The sequence below is a fragment of the Sturnira hondurensis genome, unplaced genomic scaffold (assembly GCF_014824575.4).
Source record: "Sturnira hondurensis isolate 20B ecotype Veracruz unplaced genomic scaffold, ASM1482457v3 Scaffold0000549, whole genome shotgun sequence".
Taxonomy (NCBI): domain Eukaryota; kingdom Metazoa; phylum Chordata; class Mammalia; order Chiroptera; family Phyllostomidae; genus Sturnira; species Sturnira hondurensis.
The window spans coordinates 353,422-373,258 of record NW_028073180.1 but is presented as its reverse complement, the minus strand read 5'-3'; the positions used below and the strand labels follow the sequence as shown (position 1 = coordinate 373,258).

At 34.5% G+C, this 19,837-nt stretch overlaps 2 protein-coding genes across 4 annotated transcripts in view; one reads left to right on the top strand and one right to left on the bottom strand.

Moving 5' to 3' along the window:
* RB1 (RB transcriptional corepressor 1) overlaps nt 1-19,837 on the top strand; it is a 282,066-nt gene that overhangs the window by 204,822 nt on the left and 57,407 nt on the right. The gene's annotated exons all lie outside the window — the stretch shown is intronic.
* LPAR6 (lysophosphatidic acid receptor 6) lies at nt 1,442-3,556 on the bottom strand. The gene has a single exon (XM_037041701.1). It carries the CDS (start codon nt 2,848-2,850, stop codon nt 1,816-1,818), a length of 1,035 nt encoding a protein of 344 aa, XP_036897596.1. The 5' UTR covers nt 2,851-3,556; the 3' UTR covers nt 1,442-1,815.

Genomic DNA, 19,837 nt, shown 5'->3' with positions numbered 1-19,837 from the left:
CTGTTTAACAAACTCCTACCCTTTCCTCCACATCAGTAAGTTGTTACTTGCTTTTCAACTCAAATATATACAGGGTGGTGGTAAAGGTAAGTTAGCAGTTGTTTGTATGAAAAATAATACAATAGTAAATAATAAGAATAAATTCTATGTTTCAGGTACTCACAAATGTAAACCTACTTTTGCCCCACCGTATATGTTTTGAGTGCTAAATGCATTTGTTTTCCAAAGAAGGATATGAGATAAAAGTACGTAGGAGTCAATTAAAGAAAACATGTTTATAGCATGTATACTTCTTTTGGGATATAAAGGACCATGTTTAATTTCTTCACTGTTCTTTTTTTAAAGGATTTATTTTGCTTTAATTTATCTAAAGAAACACATGGATCCCTAAAGAAAATGTCTCACTATTACTTTATTGAGGCTTCTCTTGCAAGTATCTATGATTCCTCTGAAATCATTACAGTGCAAACCCATAGAACAGCAAAACTCAAATTTAAGTCTTAAGAGTATTTGTCCAAAGTTGTGTTCAGGACTTAAAAGAGTAAAATATAAAAATCAGACAGATCGAATGATGAATTAAAATTAATTATATGTCTCTTTTCTCAAATAAAAAAGTATTTTTTGAAGTTAACTTTGGATAACTGCTTGAATTTGAAAATAGAAATATGTTGGAAAAGAAAAAAGTTTCACTGTAGTAGGTGCATCCTATCTATATTATAGCTCAAAGCAATACCTTTTTATATTTAGTGAAATGAAAATGTAGTTGTATTTAGTTATTTGGCCCTGTAGTTTTACTGGCTGTCATGTAAGGAGCTATGTCCTTCATAAATTATTAACTACATAGTAACATTATGATTACTTGAAATAACATTTTCAGCTATTCATTATTTGGCATTAAATGGTCAAAGATGGAAGGGAAGATTACTAAGTACCAAGTACCATATTTTACTGTCTCACTGTCTATGGTGTTTTTGTAACCTAAAATACTTAAAATACAAGTTATTTAGTGTGATGTAAGTATACCTTTAAAATGTACTTTTAGTGATATTTTATTTTTTTAAACATTTACATAGCAAAATAACAGTTTTCTCCTCAATTTTTATAGCATATATCTTTATGAAATTGGGTGCTGTTAAAGCCAGAAAAAGGATCAAGTAGTAATTTTAAAGCATGCTATACTATATAGTTAGATATCATCTGCTTTTTATGAATTGTATACAGGTACAAAATCATTAATATTATCTGTAACTGTAACTGCTCAAGATCCTCAAATTGTATCAGCATGTCATTCATCTACAGAATTTTCAGCAATTTTAAAAAAATACTCCAAAAACTTATTTTTTCATATTACTCTGTTCTCACTTATGTTATTACAGCATAAGAAACATTAGTAGTCTCAGTTGAAATGAAACAGAAATTAGACATATGTTGAATAAAAATATTACTTAATTTAATATTTATAAATTATTTAATATAAAATTACCAAGAACTTCAAAGACAGTACAGATGGTCATTAGTGATTTAAATCATAATCGCTTTTAGATTTTGAACAACTTTTTAAGGGATTTTTTAATGAAGTGGAAGGTACAAATCAAAATGGCTAAGAAAAACAAAATGGAGTATATACAATAGGATACATTTGAATTCTTAACACATTGTCTCACATTGTCTTTTTTTATACTAAAAACTTTAAAATGTCCACATACTTATTTTCTTTCAAAGGTGGAAAAATAGCTCTTCAAGAAAGCTTTTCACAGTTGAAGCAACTTGGAGATTGTGTCCCAGTGAAGTTCCAGTGGTTTTATTTCAAGCAGCTTATATAGCAGATTCATTGTCAGATATCTTAGTTTTTAAGGTCTGTAGGCTATGTTGAATAAAGTTCTCTGTGCCTTGAACATCAGAGAATCTGGAGTCATTTCTCCTAGCAGACCAGTTTTTCATTTTTATTGAATTCTGAATTGTGTCTGACGTGAAGTAGTAAACTATTGGGTCAAAGCAACAGTTTGTAACAGCAATGCAGAGAGTGATTGGGTACATTGTCCTTACTGCTGCCACTGCTGAGCAATTAACAAATGTCTGTGTTCGCATAAGAGAATATAAAATAAGGTTGATATTATAAGGCACAAAGCAGAAACAGAATATGACCAAATGTACAAAAATCATTTTTAAAATTTTAGTTTTGTTTATTTTGCTTCTACTTAATGTAACAGGTTTATTTAAAGTTCTTAGCACCAGACTAGAACAAGTTACATTTAAAATTAGAGGAATGAAAAATCCCACTATTTCAATGAAAATTACAATCCTAGAAAGATAGGTTTTCCATGTGGCTTCTGGGAAATTTTCAAAGCAGGCTTCTGGGGTATTGTTTCCCCGAGAGTGGGTAGACTGAAAAAAAACTGCGGGTGCACTTCCTCCCATCACAGTTAACCACACAGCAATGCACACAATTTTTGCATTTTGTTTGGTTCTTATAGTCTTTGACTTAAATGGGTAGACAATTGCCAGAAATCGATCTACACTAATGCAGGTTAAGAACAGAATGCTTCCATACATGTTGGTGTAAAACAGCATCACTGAAATTTTACAAAGTAAATCTCCAAATGTCCAATTCCGTGCTGTAAAGTAAAAAATCCTGAAGGGTAGAGTGAAAACGAAAAGCAGGTCTGACACTGCCAAGTTAATCATGTATGTTGTAGTTTCATTTCGCACTCTAAGGGTGCAGATGAAAATGTATATGGCAACACAGTTGGATATTAACCCAAGCACAAACACCATACTAAACATGCATCCATACAAAGTGTACTTAAAGGAGTCATCATAGGAGCATTGGGAGCTGTTATTGCTTACCATTATAAAGGCACGTTCAGTTTACTGTGTTGAAGTCCTTTGGTCAGCAGCAGCCTCCTTTGGTATTCAGTTTGTGACCACTTTAAAACCTCCAGTGTATTTGTAAATTCTTTGGATTTTTGGATGGTTTTATGAGTATTTCCTTTTTCTCCAGAATTTCCAAAAGAAACATAAAATTTGTTGCTGTAAAGTTTCCGCTTGGTTCTTCAACAGGAAAATAGTCTTATTTTCTACTCCCAGAAAATCGATGAATCCAGGGTTTGTTACCTGACAAGCAACGTTGAAAAAAAATGTAGTCAGTGAAGACAACCCATTGGATTATAAATTGTGAAGAAATGTTGTGCTCTGAGATGGAATAAATCTACTACTCGTTCAGCAAACTTTTATTTCAGTAGACAGGATGATATTCCAAGATTAAAGTTCTTTATGCTCCAGAATGTTTAAGCTAAAGGTAGCAATTTTATTTTGCTTTTCAATGCAGAGTTTCATAGATGTAAACATTCCCAATTCGGTCTATTTACCTCTTGCTTTTTTAAAATGGAGTTTTCCTTTTTGGTATTCTGGTAGTGGATCCCAGGTGGTGGTAAGCAGGAGTCTTTTAAATGTTTCGAAATAAATTCCTAAGCGTGTTAGCTCTTGCTGAATGAGGGCTTTTCTTCCGTTGCCAGCTGTATTGTGTGATGGACTTTGTCTGAAGTGCAAAATAAAGGCTTGCTGGGTTTGTAATATGACATCACAGGAAGAAGAGGCTGGGCTTGAACAAAGAAAGGTTTCAGCCGGGTTTGTTTGCAGTTCTTTAATCTGATAAAGTGTCTGCCTGAGGATATACCTTGGAGACTTGCAAATGGTCACTGTTTAGCTGAGACTTCTGGCCACTAACTCTTTTTTTGCAGAAATGCCAGCTGGAATAATGGCCATCAATTATCTCTCGGGGAATTTTCTTTTTTTTTCTTTTATCCTTTCTTGTAATAATTGAGAGAGAAAAATATCAGTGTTAAACCAGTTCTCTCATTTGCTTCTGTGTTTAGAATATGACAATATTTTTAGAAATAAAATGTATATGAGTATATTTTTAAATTGAAATTGTTCATGATAATAAAGCTTTTTTTTTTAAAGATTTTATTTATTTATTTATCTTTAGAGGGGAAGGAGAGAGGGAGAGAAACATCAATGTATGGTTGCCTTTTGTGCGTCCCCTGCTGGGAGTTGGCCTGCAGGGAACTGGACTACAACCCAGGCATGTGCCCTGACTGGGAATCGAACCGCGATCCTCTGGTTCGCAGGCCCGTGCTCAATCCACTGAGCTACACCAGCTAGGGCCGATAATAAAGCATTTTTAAAAAACTATTTAATGACTGAAAGAGAGAAATTTAATCTTCGAGTATAAAAAGGATTTGATTGAGAGACTACTGGTAGTTTTGCCACTGTTAACCTCTGTTTTCCATAATTGTTCCTTAAGATTTAATTTAATTGGTATGATTGTGAGTGGCTCCAATCCCAGATGTCTTTAGTTTTCGATAAACAACTTTCTAACATTCTTTGCTCTTTCCTATAAAACTGAAATATTTGACACTTTCTATTTTTATTTTTTAATGTATTTTATTGACTCTGCTATTGCGGTTGCCCCATTTCCCCCCTTTGTTCCCCTCTGCCCTGCACACCCCCTTCTATCTGCATTCCCCCCCTTTAGTTCATGTGCATGGGTCATACATATAAGTTCTTTGGCTTCTACATTTCCTATACTATTCTTAACCTCTCCCTGTCTATCTTCTGCCTACCATTATTATCTGTACCTTTTCCCCTCTCTCTCCCCTCCCACTCTCCCGCTGATAACCCTCCATGTGATTTTCATTTCTGGGATTCTGTTCCTGTTCTAGTTGTTTGCTTTGTTTTTGTTTTTGTTTTTGTTTTAGGTGTGGTTGTTAATAACTGTGAGTTTGTTACCATTTTACTGTTCATATTTTTATCTTCTTTTTCTTAGATAAGTCCCTTTAACATTTCATATAATAAGGGCTTGATGATGAATACCTTTAACTTGACCTGATCTGGGAAACACTTTTTCTGCCCTTCCATTCTAAATGATAGCTTTGCTGGACAGAGAAATCTTAGATGTAGGTCCTTGCCTTTCATGACTTCAAATACTTCTTTTCAGCCCCTTCTAGCCTGCAAGGTTTCTTTTGAGGAATCAGCTGATAGCCGTATGGGCACTCATTTGTAGATAACTGTCTTCTTTTCTCTTGCTGCTTTTAAGATTCTCTTTATCTGTAATCTTGGGTAATGTAATTATGATGTGCCTTGGTGTGTGCTTCCTCGGGACTCTTTGAACTTCTCGGATTTCCTGGAAGTCTTATTTCTTTTGCCAGATTGGGGAAGTTCTCCATTATTTTTTCAAATAAGTTTTCCATTTCTTGTTCTTCCTCTTCTTCTGGCACTACTATGATTTTGATGTTGGAATGTTTAAAGATGTCCCAGAGGTTCCTCAGCCTCTAGTCATTTTTTTGAATTCTTGTTTCTTCATTCTGTTCTAGTTGAATGTTTCTTCCTTCTTGTCCACACCATTGATTTGAGTCCTGTTTTTCTTTATGTCACTGTTGGTTCCCTGTATATTTTTCTTTATTTCACTTAATATAAACTTAATCTTTTCATCTAATTTGCAACCATATTCAACTAATTCTGTGAATATCCTGATGTGTTTTGAACTGTGCATCTGATAGGTTGACTATCTCTTCACCACTTAGTTGTATTTTTTTCTGGAGCTTTGACCTGTTCTTTCATTTGGGCCACTTTTTTTTTTCTTTTTTTTTTTTTCTTGGTGTGCCTTTTACATAGTAAGAGGTGGATCCTTAGGTGTTCACCAGGGCAAGGCAACCCACATCGCTGGGTTGTGTCACTGTGTGTGGGGAAGGGGTCCAAGAAGAAACAAAGCTGCTTGCTTTGCTCTCTGCATGTTTTTAGTCACTTCCCTTGCTACCCATAATCAAATTGGGCCCTTCTTGGGCTGATTCCTGGATGGGTGGGTTTATGTCCATTATAGGAGACTGTTGGTCTCTCCAATGAACCTGCCTGTGAGGCTCGGAGTTTCTCTCTCTGCTGTAGCAACACCCACGCAGGTGTTTTCAGTCAGAGGTTTGAGGCTTTATTTCCCTTCACTGGAACCCTGAGTTGCACAGTCTGTCTCACTCCCCAGTTGTTCCTCCTGGTTTATTTGCACTTGAATGTGGGACCATCCAACCCGCAATCTGCCACCTTGCCAGGACTGGCAGCTGCTGCGTTGCCGAGAGTCCTCTCCGGCCTGTCTCCTCCTGGTCTGGATGAGTATTTCTTCTTTAACTCCTTGGTTATCGGACTTTCATACAGTTTGATTTTGCTCTCAGTCTGGTTGTTTTCTGTGGCTTAATTTGTTCTTGTCCTTCTTTTGGTTGTGCAAGAAGATGCAGTATGTCTTATTACCTATGCCTCCATCTTGACCAGAACCCTCTATTTTTAAATTATCATTTTTCACTAAAGTAAAGAAGAAAATCAGAAATGTTTATGTTTGATGCAGTATTAATCTTACACACAAAATTAAATTGCATCTTTTCAAACGAATTTTATTTTTATTCTCTTAGCCTTCCCCTTACCCTCTTAATATGGCATTTACTGTATTTTGTAATATGGTTCAAATTTGTCTTCATTTAAAAGCTCCTTTGAGTTGTTTCTCTGTATATTTATAATTAAAGTATACTTATTTTTAGAGCCCAAAGAAATTGAAAGAAGAAAGTATATGTGGTGGAGGTAATTGAATGTAGATGTTATTTCCTCAAGAACTAAAGATACCAAAACCTCTGGACACACATGTTTTTTTCATTTTAAATTACCATTTTTTCAGAAAAGGCTATACCCAGTTGTGTTTTACTGTTCCTCTTTTCTAGTTTGGTTCAATTTGGGCTGAAACTCTTCCTTTTCATAGCAATTAAGAAGATTTAGGGAATTTAAGAGCAATTTATTTTCCTTTATAAATTACTTAGCTAACTTAAAAATAATATGTGAAAAATAAAAATATGCTGCAGTAACATATGCTTATTTTGCACTTTTTCATTTTGAACTATGCTCTCATGCTGAGCAACTTTTGTTTGTTGATGAATCTATCTTGAATTGTAACCTATTTTTATTGTTTTGACTGGGAAATTTATCTATAGTAAAATGAAACAAAATATGAGTATTACTTATAATCAAGAAATTTAGAACTTTAAAGGACTGAATTTCTTTGTATGGAATTGGTATGGAAAATAGGTAGTATGTGTGTGTTCATGTAAAAGATAGCAAGAAACTGAGTAAACTGTAATGATAAAAGGAGTAGTTAATAAGTTTGTATTCTCATTGGAGAAAGAAATTTTGTATAATTTCTTAGTAATCTGCTTTCAAGTTAATAATCTCCTCTTTAATCATTATTAAATAATGAAATATAAGCAGTTATATGCCCTGACCTTGTTTACTTCTACTTTTATCTTGAGATGGCATTTTCTCAAACAATTAAAATGTATTCTACATTAGAATATTTTTCCACATATTAATGTTATTCACTTCTTATTCACTTAACTGTTCATTTGTTTTTTTCATGTGGGAGTTATTGGTGCTCAAAAATGAATAGGTTACTATTTGTTAAATTAAGCTTTTTCTTGTTATTGGCTAACTCTTACACTATGTTTGACTCTGAGTAGATACTCACATGTTTGCTGATGAATGAATCATATCAATAAACCCAAATTTTGTTAGAGGTTTTTACTGAGGAAGAGCAATAGCAGAGGAGCTGTTTATTTCAACAGGGAAGAAGGTGATTGAATGCTGGATTTTTTGAGATACTTAATTAAGGGACCAAAGTGAAATTAGATACCTTAAAAATTTTCAGGTTAACATTTGGAACATATGGAGTAGCCACTTAAAAAGAAATAAACCCAGGGAAATGAATATATTTAATAGGTGCTTTTGTATTTGATAGACTCAGACCAAACTATTACTTTAATATGAGATTTGTACACTTTTGAAAGTTAAATCCGAATCAGCTTGTTGTCTTGTGTGGGTTTTTAGGAGGTATAATAACACATAAAAGTGATTTGGAATTTAGTGAATCTCATTATGTAGCCCATTACTGTTCAAATTTTAATTACATCAAGAAACCAGATAAATAGCCAGTTAGCCTATAAAGTAAATGTCTTTATTAATCATAACAGTGATGGTATAAATCATGTAGTTGTATAATTTTGATTGGTTTGAGAGGGAGTAGTATTCTGTTAGTTAACCATTGGAAGTTTAAGGATTCGGGTAACCTCTGAGTTCTTGACCAAATTTCTGCTACACCTGTGGCTTTGAGGAGGCAAGAAATCTGACTTTTGTGTGCTGAAATCTAAAAGTGTTGTAAAAAGAGCATAGGCAGAGAATCAGAGACACTTAATATACAATCATTTGACCTTTCTAAGTTTCTGGCTCTTTGGCTGTAAAATGAGGGATCTGTACTGCTCAAAGGTCCCTTCTGTTTCTGTATCTGATCCTGATTCTTTGAATGCTTAAGCTGCTAAGGTGGGTTTTTTTTTTTCACTCTTAGTTATAACAAGTCAAGGAGTCACTTTTCATTCTTTGCATTTGAGAATATTTAATTTCAGAGCCAGATTGTGCAAGAAATATTCTTTGCGTAAGCCAAAAGTCTCATAATGTAAAGAAAATTTTGTTAATGCTCTGTTAAACTGTAAAGATTAAACATTTTAAAAAGCCTTTTCTCTATATTTCTATAGCATTCTTCTTTAAAAGACCTTTGCTTTCCAATACACAAATAAGATGCCATGTTCTTTTACTCTAAAATTTGTCAAAGAGAAATTAATCAAAACTTTAAAGTAGTCTTTCATTAAAAGTTTTGATAGCCATAATTGGATATGTGAAAAAATTGAATGAGAGAGTAATTGAAACTTAAACTGAGTAAACTTGTTCAAGTCCAAAGGAAAGTGTAAAACAGTAAAATTTTGGAATGTAATAAAAATGTTCAAAACTTACTTATTTTGAATGTTGCAAATGTTTGCCATTATAAGATGTGGCTCTTCAAGATTCTCTTCCATCTCAAATTTACACTTAGTGAAAAAAAAACCAAAGTTTTTTTCATTTTGGATTCTTCTGAAGCCTGTTAAGATAAATTTTCTGTTTAAGTTTAGAAATGAACAGAACTTTTGCAGTTTGAGAAATGAACATTTGTAATTTATGTTGATATAATGTATTTATCTTATATAAAGGGATCTTTTAACCTAATAGGACAATTGATTAAATTCTAGAAAAATTTAGTATTACTCTAAGTGATTTACCTTTCTATCATTACTGCAAAACACTTAACACTTTTTTGTCATTTTATACCCAAGTTCAAGAGATTGAAACTAGCCTGTAGGGTTTATAGCAAAAAGTAAAAGTGGATGGGAATGATGGTTGAAGCAGGTTCAAGCCAAGAGGGTGGTGGAAATTAAGAGACCCAGGAATGTTAGTATAGTACAAGATTTAAAACTTGAGTAACTGTGTTTATCACTGCAAACACTTGAATTGTCTGTTCTTCCTTTTTTCCTGTCCCTGCAAGCTCCTCCTGCCTTTATTTCTGCCTCTTAAAATTCTATCACATTTTTCTATGGAGACCTCTCAATCTCATGAATTCCTTTTCTGTACTTCCTCACTATTTAGTTTGTCTTCTTTTTAAGACATGTGTGCAATTCAATTAAGATTAAAAACAAAGAAATAAATGTAATAGAGAATGTAACAATAGATGTTTCTACAGGATGGCAATGAGTGACAACCAAGTCAGTTAAAGGGCCTCCAGAGGAGATGATGTCTAACTAGCCTTTAAAATTGAATAAAGATTTCACATTTAAATTCCTGAAGCCTGGAGCCACACCTGGTAGTAATACCTTAATATAGCACCATTAGTATAGTCATGTTGTCTTTTTCAACCAAACACACAGAAAATGATTTAAGTGACTATTTTCTCAATCTTTGTGAGGATGCTACATAAATAATTTCACTGTAAATTTCTAAAAGAGAAGTTAATTCGTCACATGCAATGTATACTTTGGTTTATAAAGGCTTAATTTGTTTATAAAATCCATTTGAGAAAGGCTAGGTGGGTTGTGGTTTTCAAAAATCTCTCACCTACTTTAGAAACAGCAAGATGTAGTGAAAAAGCCAATTTAACTAGGTGTTGAGTAATTTAGATTCTAGTCCCAGCTGTGCTACTAAAAATTAATGTCACCTTGATCAAAAAATTTAACTTCTCTATTATATATTTATAGAATGAGGATACTAAATTAGTTTGTTTCTAATTTAATCTTCACATGAATTTTGAATGACAAACAGAGCATATATTATCTCCATATATTGTCTCCATTTTACAGATTAAGAAACTGAAATTCAGAGAAGTTGTAACTTGCCTAGGATTACAAAGTGATTAAATGATGAACAGAGATGAAGCCAGAATTAGAAATCAGGTCCTCACTATTTAGTACCCAGCCCAATTCCTTGTACCTGTTTCTCAGATTAAAGAATACTATTCAATGAGTGCATGGAGAGCTGGAATTAGATTCTAATTTCTTGATATTTAGCCAAGTGTTCCCACTATAACAGGTATCTTTTTTTCTTATTGACTTAAAATAAGACAAACCTTGGTTCATGGCCTGGTTGACTGTTAAGCAAACAAAAATTTTGGTTTTGTATGTGTAAGCTATGTAGACATTTTCTTGAATCACCTAATTTTAAAAGTGTAATATAAATAAAACCTAATTTTTTAAAGGTTTTCACTTTTCTTTAGATTAAAATCATAGTGCAACCTTGCTTTCTTTTTAGCTTCATCATTATTAAATAAAAATGGTTGGAATTGGGAAAAGTACTGTGCCACATTTTATACAGAGGAAGGAAGTATTTCTGCTTCTTTCAAATAATTAGAACAAGAGATTTCAGTGAATAGTAAATTTAACATTTTACAGCCATGTTTATTACTCAGAAGTCCAGGTATTCTTCATTTTATTTTAATAAGTATTTATTGACTTTCTTTTACCCATTACTGAAGGATGAAGATAGGGAAGAATTTCTCTCTCACAGTGCTCCTAGAAAGCTAAAGGCTTGTGGCTAGAAAGTTACTGTTTGATATACCTAACTTCTTTTATTCCCAGTAATGAAATTGGGTGCATATTAAAAGGTAAGTATATTTGTTTGCAAATGTCTATGTGCTGGTAATACAGATTATGAAATACAGGGACAGAAGGTTTTTTTTAGAAAACCAAGTTCAATGCTTTGTAATAACTTAGGGGAAAGTTCCTATAAATATGTCATTGAGTTAAATGTGTACATACTTCTGTTAAACATTTACAGGGGGTGCCATAAGAAACTAGAAAGATTGATTCTCTAGTCCTCACATTGCTTTGTAAGTGTCTTTATGTCCTCATTCTACACATAGTGAAAATCATAAACACATATTATTGGTGTGGTCTATAAAAGAAAAACAACTTGGAACTCTACTCAAAAAGAACCTTGACCCTACATAGAGCTTTTAATGAATATGCATTTTATATTTTTAAAAACTCAAGTAAAATGTGTTTTTTTTAAATATATGTATCATTTGCCCTGGCCATGTGGCTCAGTGGTTGGAGTGTCATCTTGTACACCAAAAGGCTGCAGTTTTATCCCTGGTTGGGTTGCCTATGGGAGGCAACTGATTCATGTTTCTCTCTCACATCGGGGTGTCTCTCCCCCTCTCTCTCTCTCTCTCTCTCTCTTTCTCTACTTCCCCTTCTCCCTCCCCCTTTCCTCTCGCTCTCTAAAATCAATAATATTATTCTCAAGTGAAGAATTTATTTATTTGTTTTTATCTTTTAATAGTTTTTAAAAATATTTTATTTATTTACCTTTAGAGGGGAAGGGAAGGAGAGAGGAAGAGAAATATCAGTGTATGGTTGCCTCTTGTGCATCCCCTGCTGGAAACTGGCCTGCAACCCAGGCATGTGCCCTGACTGGGAATCGAACTGTGATTGATCCTTTTGTTTGCAGGCCCATGCTCAATCCACTGAGCTACACCAGCCAGGGCTCAAGTGAAGATTTTAAAACAATATATGTATTTATCATTTAGAAATGATTTCTGATTTAGCTTTTTTGATTTAGTGGTGCCAATCTCATCCAATAAGACAACTTCTGTATCAGCAGTAATTAACTAGAAAGTGTAATGGAAAAAAAAAGATTCCATTTAAAACAACATAATATTAAATACCTTAAGAATAAACACAATAGAAAAAGTGCAGGATCTAGATGAAAACAAAAGATCCAAAATGTTAATGAAAGCCATAACAGAACAGTTTTGAATATATATGTGTATGTTGCACGACAGTAATTTATTGCTAAGAAAATTTGTCTTTTCTTCCCAATTGTATTCCCATGGGTAGTACCTATGTCCCTGTGCACTGATCTAAAATCACTTATCAAACGTTTAAATGTTTCCTAAATTGATAGGTCAAAAGTGGTATCTTATTTAATTTGCATTTCTTTAGTGTTGAGTAAAGTTGAGCCCAGAAATAGACTCCAGACTTAGTGGAATATAATATATGATAATCTAAGTACTTTAAATTAGTGGAGAAAGAAAAATATGGACCATTCAATAAATGCAAATAGATCATCAGGATAGCAATTTGGGGGAAAGGTAGACTTTAAATTACTATTTATACTAAAATAAATTCCAGCTGATCAAAAATTTAAATGCATAAAAATGACTTTATTAAAAAATTTCATAAAGTTTCTGGCAAAAAAATCTGAGTATATAAAATGACAATAGATTATTAAAGGTTTTCTAAGTATGTGAAGTCCAGTTTTTTTTAGAAAAAATATATTTGACTTAATAATTTTGTTTTGTTGCAAGAAACAATCTAAACAAAATAGGAAGAAAATGTCAGTCTGTCATACTGCACTTTATATAATAAGTGACACATTTCTCTACAGAAATGTATCAGAATAAAACTGACAAAAATTAACAACCCATTCAAAAAAATGGGAAAAGGATCTGAACAACCATATCATTTTTTCCTTAACTGAAAAGTGGCTTTCAGTCAGCTTTAATACTCAAATTAATATTTTTATTTTTAAATTTTTGGTGTTCAAAGTAAAATTGAATATACATTTGATTAGACTTCTGTTTTTCTTTTTCTTTTTTACAAATAGCAGATTTTTAAGAAATAGATCTATAAACATTATTGCAGATATACTTGAAAGCAGAAACACATTTGACATAAAGCATCTGTGCAGATATTTTGCTCTTCACTAGAATTCAAAGAAATAAACTGGCTCTTCAACAGCTACTGATATTCAAAGGTATATGGAAGAATTAATGTGTAAGATTCTAAGCTACTAGTATTCCAGTCTCAGAACAAAATGTTCATAGTCACTTCTCATTTGTTTACTAGTATGATCCATTTTAATCAACTGGTTTCACATTCTTGAAAATTTTTATTGTTTTTTATCAATACCAGAAGTCACCAATGCTAACTCAAGGTTAGAAACAAAAGATTTGTAGGACTGACTACAAAAGGTGTCTTTTTTTCATTAAAAACAATTTTTTTACATTTTATTTGTTTATCTTTACAGGGGGAAGGGAAGGAGAGAGGGAGAGAAATATCAATGTGTGGTTGCCTCTTTTGCATTTCCTGCTGGGAACTAGCCTGCAACCCAGGCATGTGCCCTGACTGGGAATCAAACTGCAATCCTTTGGTTCACAGGCCTGCGCTCAATCCACTGAGCTAACACCAGCCAGGGCCAAAAGGTGTTTTTTAAAGCCCAGCCTTTTGTTGTTGTTTTTAGTTAACTAAAAGAGACTGTTTGAGCCTGACCAAAAAAGGTTTCTGGATTATCATCCTCCTTATACAGGTAGAGAAATAGGATAGGCACATTGAAATTTTTTCCTGCTTATATTATCCTTTCCTCTGGGTATGCTAATATTTATTTGTTTATTCAATAGCAAATATTGAATGTCAGCTGTGTACCAAGTGCTCTTCTAAGTACTAGGAATGCAGCAGTGAATAAAATGAAATCCCTGAACTTATATTTCATTTGGGGGAGATGGGCAATCAATAAATAATCATTCAGTTGGTCATATGTGGTAAGTTCTCTGAAGAAAAATATGTTTAGAAGGAAAAGGTGGATGTTTTGTATAGGGAGTTCTGGGAAGGGCTTGCTGATAAGAGGACATTTGAACAGACACTTGAAAGAAGTAAAGAAATGAATCATTTATTCATTTCTCGTGGATAATTTAATTCAGGGAATTAACCTTTAAAAAGGCCTTCCTCAGTCTGTATTTCCAGCTTCATCTTCCATAATCTCACTCATAAGGTTCATATCCCCAAGATTTTCATGGCAATTGGAAATATCTAAGTAGTGTTTCAATTTGATAAAATTCTGTACATCTACTTTTGAATTTTGTTTTATTGAAATTATTATTATTATTTTTTTTGGCTACTTGACAAAGTAGCCAAAGCTACTTCAAGCTAAGTACTTCAGGAGAATACCTATTTTTCATTTGAAAAGTACCCCAGATCAACAAATCCATTTCAAGTCAGATCCCATCCTGACTTCTGTCTCCCTCTGTAGTTTTTAGATTTGTATTTTACTCCTTAATGCTTTGGCTAGTACCCTGTTCCCTCAAGGGACTGAATAGTACCCTGATGCATAGTACCCTGTTCCCTCAAGGGACTGAATGTTCTCCTGAGTTCAGTTTCCCAGAGAGCAGTGACATCTGACAGTTTAGATCAACTGACTTCCTTGTCTTCTATTCATTATCTATCCTACATATGCTTGTATAAGCATCTAGGATTTAAAGATACTTATATCCTACTTCTCTTTTCTCCATAATATGATATTCTAATTTTGGATCTACCTTCAGATTCTTGTTATGTCTGTCTTTCAAAGAGTTAACTTTTGGCCTCCCTCTCATTTTCTGACATGACTATTATCCAGCCCTACTGATACCTGGAAGTATGACTTCACTTTTCTCTAACCCAACTCTGCTAACTTTCTAAGCATATATGACATCATTCTCTAAATTTGATTAAAAAAATTAGGAAGAAATTTGTAGTGTTTTTAAAAGATATATTTTATTGATTATGCTATTACAGTTGTCCCATTTTTTTTCTCCCCTGTATTCCCCTCCACTTTGTAGTCCCACTCCCACCATCATTCCCCCATCTTACTTCATGTCCATGGGTCATACATATAAGTTCTTTGGCTTCTCCATTTCCTATACTATTCTTTTTAAAAAAAAAAATTTATTTGTTTATTTTTAGAGAGAGAGGAAGGGAAGGAGAAAGTGGTAGAGAAACATCAATATGTGGTTGCCTCTCATGTATCCCCTACTGGGGACCTGACCTGCAACCCAGGCATGTGCCCTGACTGGGAATCAAACCAGTGACCCATTGCTTCACAGGCCTTTGCAGAATCCGCTGACCTACACCAGCCAGGGCCATTTCCTATACTATTCGTAATTTCCCCCTGTCTATTTTGTACCTACCATTTATGCTTTGTATTCCTTGTGCCTTTTCACCCAATCTCCCTCCTCCGCCTCCCCACTTAGAACCCTTCATGTGATTTCCATTTCTGTGATTCTGTTCCTGTTCTAGTTGTTTGCTTAGTTTGTTTTTGTTTTTGATATTTTAGGTTCAGTTGTTGATAGTTGTGAGTTTGTTGTCATTTTACTGATTGTATTTTTGATCATCTTTTTTTCTTAAATAAGTCTCTTTAACATTTCATATAATAAAGGCTTGGTGATGATGAACTCCTTTAACGTGACATTATCTGTGGAGCACTTTATCTGCCCTTCCATTCTAAATGATAGCTTTCCTGGGTAGGTCCTTGGATGTAGGATGTAGGTCCTTGCCTTTCATGACTTCAAATATTTCTTTCTAGCCTATTCTTGACTGCAAGTTTTCTTTTGACAATCAGCTGACAGTCTTATGGGCACTCCTTTGTAGGTAACTGTCTCCTTTTCTCTTGCTTCTTTTAAGATTCTCTCCTTATCTTTAATCTCAGGTAATGTAATTATGAGGTGCCTTTGTGTGTGCTTCCTTGGGTCTAACTTCTCTGGGACTCTTTAAGCTTCCTGGACTTCCTAGAGGTCTGTTTACTTTCCCAGATTGGGAAAGTTCTCCTTCATTATTTTCTCAAATAAGTTTTCCATTTCTTCCTCTTCCTCTTCTCCTTCTGGCACTACTATGTTTCATTTGGATGTTGAAATGTTTAAAGTTTTCCCAGAGTTTCCTAAGTCTCTCCTGAGTTTTTTGAATTCTTGTTTCTTCATTCTGTTCTATTTGAGTGTTTATTTCTTCCTTCTGTTCCAAACCATTGATTTGAGTCCTGTTGTCCTTCCTGTCACTTTTGGTTCCCTGGACATATTTCTTTATATCACTTTTCATAACCTTCACCTTTTCCTCTATTTTGTAACCATATTCAACCATTTCTGTGAGCATCTTGATTACCAGTCTTTTGAACTGCATCTGATAGGTTGGCTGTGTCTTCATCATTTAGTTGTATTTTTTCTGGAGCTTTAATCTGTTCTTTTACTTGGGCTAAATTTCTTGGTCTCTTCTCTGTTACATAGTAAGGGGCTGAGCTTGGGTATTTACCAGGGCAGGGCAACCCAGGTCACTGCGTTGTGGTGCTGTATGTGGGGGAGGGGTCTGAGACGGAACAATGGTGCTCTGCTCTCTGCCGGTATTCAGTCACTTCCTCCACTACTACCCACAAACAAATTGGGCCCTTCTGATGCTGATTCTCAGGTAGGTGGTTTTATGTGCATTTTAGGATCTTGTGGGTCTCTCCAGTGAACTCCTCTGTGAGGCTGGAAGTTTCTCCTGCCACCTCAATTCCCACAGGTTTTTTCAGTCAGAGGTTTTAAGGCTTTATTTCCCCACACTGAAACCCTGGGTTCAGTCTCTCTCACTTCCCAGTTGTTCCTCCCAATTTATCCACGTGCAAACATGGTAGCACCTGGTCTGCCAGGCGTTGCCTCACCCAGTCTGACAGCTGCCACCTTGCCATGAGTCCTCTCTACCCTGGCTGCCTGTCTCCACCCCTCCTAACAGTCTGGGTGAATGTTTCCTCTTTAACTCCCTGGTTGTCGGACTTCCATACAGTTCAATTTTTTTGGCACTTCTGGTTACTTTTTTTTTTTTTAATTTTTGATTGTCCTTCTTTTGGTTGGGGAAGGAGGCAAAGTTTATCTCCCTACACCTCCATCTTGGCCAGAAGTCAGAATGTATATGTATATATATATGTATATGTATATGTATATGTATATGTATGTGTATGAGAGATTTTTAATGTTCTTTTTTTAAATTTTATTTTATTTATCTTTTTTATTTAATTCTTGTTCAGGTACAGTTTTCTGTCTTGTATTCCCAGCCCTGCCCCGCCAGTGCTCCCCACCTCCCTCCGATTTCTGCCCCCCACCTTAGTTATTGTCCATGTGTCCTTTATACTTGTTCATGTGAGTCCATCCCCTTTTCCCCTATGATTCTCTCCCCTCTCCCCTCTGGATCCTGTCAGCCTGTTCCGTATTTGAGTGTCATTGGTCATATTTTGCTTGCTTGTTTGTTTTCTTGTTTAGATTGCTGTTAATGGAGATATCTTATGGTATTTGCCTTTCACCACCTGGTTTATTTCACTCAGCATAATGCTTTCCAGTTCCATCCATGATGTTGCAAAGGGTAGGAGTTCCTTCTTCCTTTCTGCAGCATAGAATTTCATTGTGTAAATGTACCATAGTTTTTTGATCCACTCATCTACCAATGGGCATCTGGGTTTCTTCCAGCTCTTGGCTATCGTAAATTGTGCTGCTAGGAACATAGGGGTGCATAGGTTCTTTTGGATTGGTGTTTCAAGGTTCTTAGGATATGGTCCTAATAGTGGAATTGCTGGGTCAAAAGTCACGTTCATTTTTAGTTTTCTTAGAAAATTCCATCCTGTTTTCCATAATGGTTGTACCAGTCTGCAATCCCACCAACAGTGAACTAGGGTCCCATTTTTCCCACAACCTCTCCAGCACTTGTTTGTTGCTTTGTTTATGATAGCTATTTTAAATGGTATAAAGTGGTATCTCATTGTGGTTTTAATTTGCATCTCTCTGATAGCTAGCAATATTGAGCATCTTTTCATCTGTCTCTGGATCCTCTATATGTCCTCCTTGGAGAAATATCTGTTCAAGTCCTTTGCCCACTTTTTAATTGGGTTGCTTGTCTTCTTAGAATGGAGTTGTGTAAGTTCTTTGTATATTTTGGAAATTAAACTCTTGTCTGAGGTATCATTGTCAAATACATTTTCCCATACAGTTGGTTGTCTTTTTATTTTAATACTGTTTTCTTTGGCCATGCAGAAGCTTTTAATTTTGATGAGATCCCATTTGTTTATTCTTTCCTTTATGTCCCTTGCTCTAGGGAACATACCAGTAAAAATGCTACTGTGTCTAGGACTTTAAAGATGTCACAGCTTATATTTAACTGTTTTATCCACCTTGAATTTATTTTGGTGTATGGTGTAAGTTGCTGCTCGAGTTTCATTTTTTTGCATGTAGTTGTCCAGTTCTCCCAACATCATTTGTTGAAGAGGCTATTTTTAGTCCATTTTATGTTGCTGCCCCCGTGTTCAATATTAATTGACCATAGAGATTTGGGTTTATTTCTGTACTCTCTGTTCTCTTCCATTGGTCTATGTGCCTGTTTTTATGCCAGTACCAGATTGTTTTGATTACACTGGCCTTGTAATACAGTTTGGTATCAGGTATTGTGATCCCTCCTACTTTGTTCTTCTTTCTCAAAATTGCAGCTGTTATTCAGGGTCGTTTATGGTTCCACATAAATTTTTGAAGTTTTCATTCTATGTCTTTGTAGTATGTCATTGGTACTTTAATAGGTATTGCATTGAATCTGTAAATTGCTTTGGGTAGTATGGACATTTTGATGATGTTAATTCTTCCAAGCCATGAACATGGTATATGTTTTCATTTGTTTGTGTCTTCCAAGATTTCTTTCTTCAGTGTTGTGTAGTTTTCTGCATATACGTCTTCTATGTCCTTGGTTAGGTTTATTTCTAGGTATTTTATTTTTCTTTTTGCTATATCAAATGGGATTTTTTTCTTGATTTCTGCTTCTGTTCTTTTACTGTTGGCATACAAAAATTTCTTTGATTTCTAGATATTGACTTTGTATCCCCCTGTTTTGCCAAATTCATTTATTAGGTGGAGCAGTTTTTGGTTGGAGTCTCTAGGATTTTCTATGTACACTGTCATGTCATCTGCAAACAATGACAGTTTTGTTTCCTCCTTTCTGATTTGGGTGCCTTTTATATTATTTTCTTGTCTGATAGCTGTTGCTAAAACTTCCAATACTATATTGAATAGAAGTAGTGAATGTCGACAACCTCGTCTTGTTCGTCACCTTATCAGAAAAGATTTTAGTTTTTGCCCATTGAGCATGATATTGGCTGTAGGTCTTTCATATATGGCCTTTATTATATTGAGGAATACTCCCTCTATTCCCCTGTTTCTGAGTGCCTTTATCATAAATGGGTGTTGAACCTTATCAAAAACTTTTTCCACATCTATTGATAAGATCATGTGATTTTTGTCTTTGCTTTTGTTTATGTGATGCATTACATTTACTGATTTGCAAATATTGTACCATCCTTGCATCCCTGGGATAAATCCCACTTGATCATGGTGTATGATCCTTTTGATGTATAGTTGGATGCGATTTGTCAATATTTTGTTGAGGATTTTAGCATTCATGTTCATCAGTGATACTGGCCTGAAATTTTCTTTCTTTGTTATGTGTTTATCTGGTTTTGGAATTAGGATAATGCTGGCTTCATAAAAAGAGTTGGGCAATTTCCATTATTTTGGACTTTTTGGAATAGTCTGTAAAAATAGGGGTCATCCCATCCTTAAATGCTTTGTAGAATTCTCCTG

Bases quoted from the DNA above. Each gene is read 5' to 3' on its own strand.
- LPAR6 (XM_037041701.1), bottom strand. From the start codon at position 2,850: ATGGTAAGCAATAACAGCTCCCAATGCTCCTATGATGACTCCTTTAAG.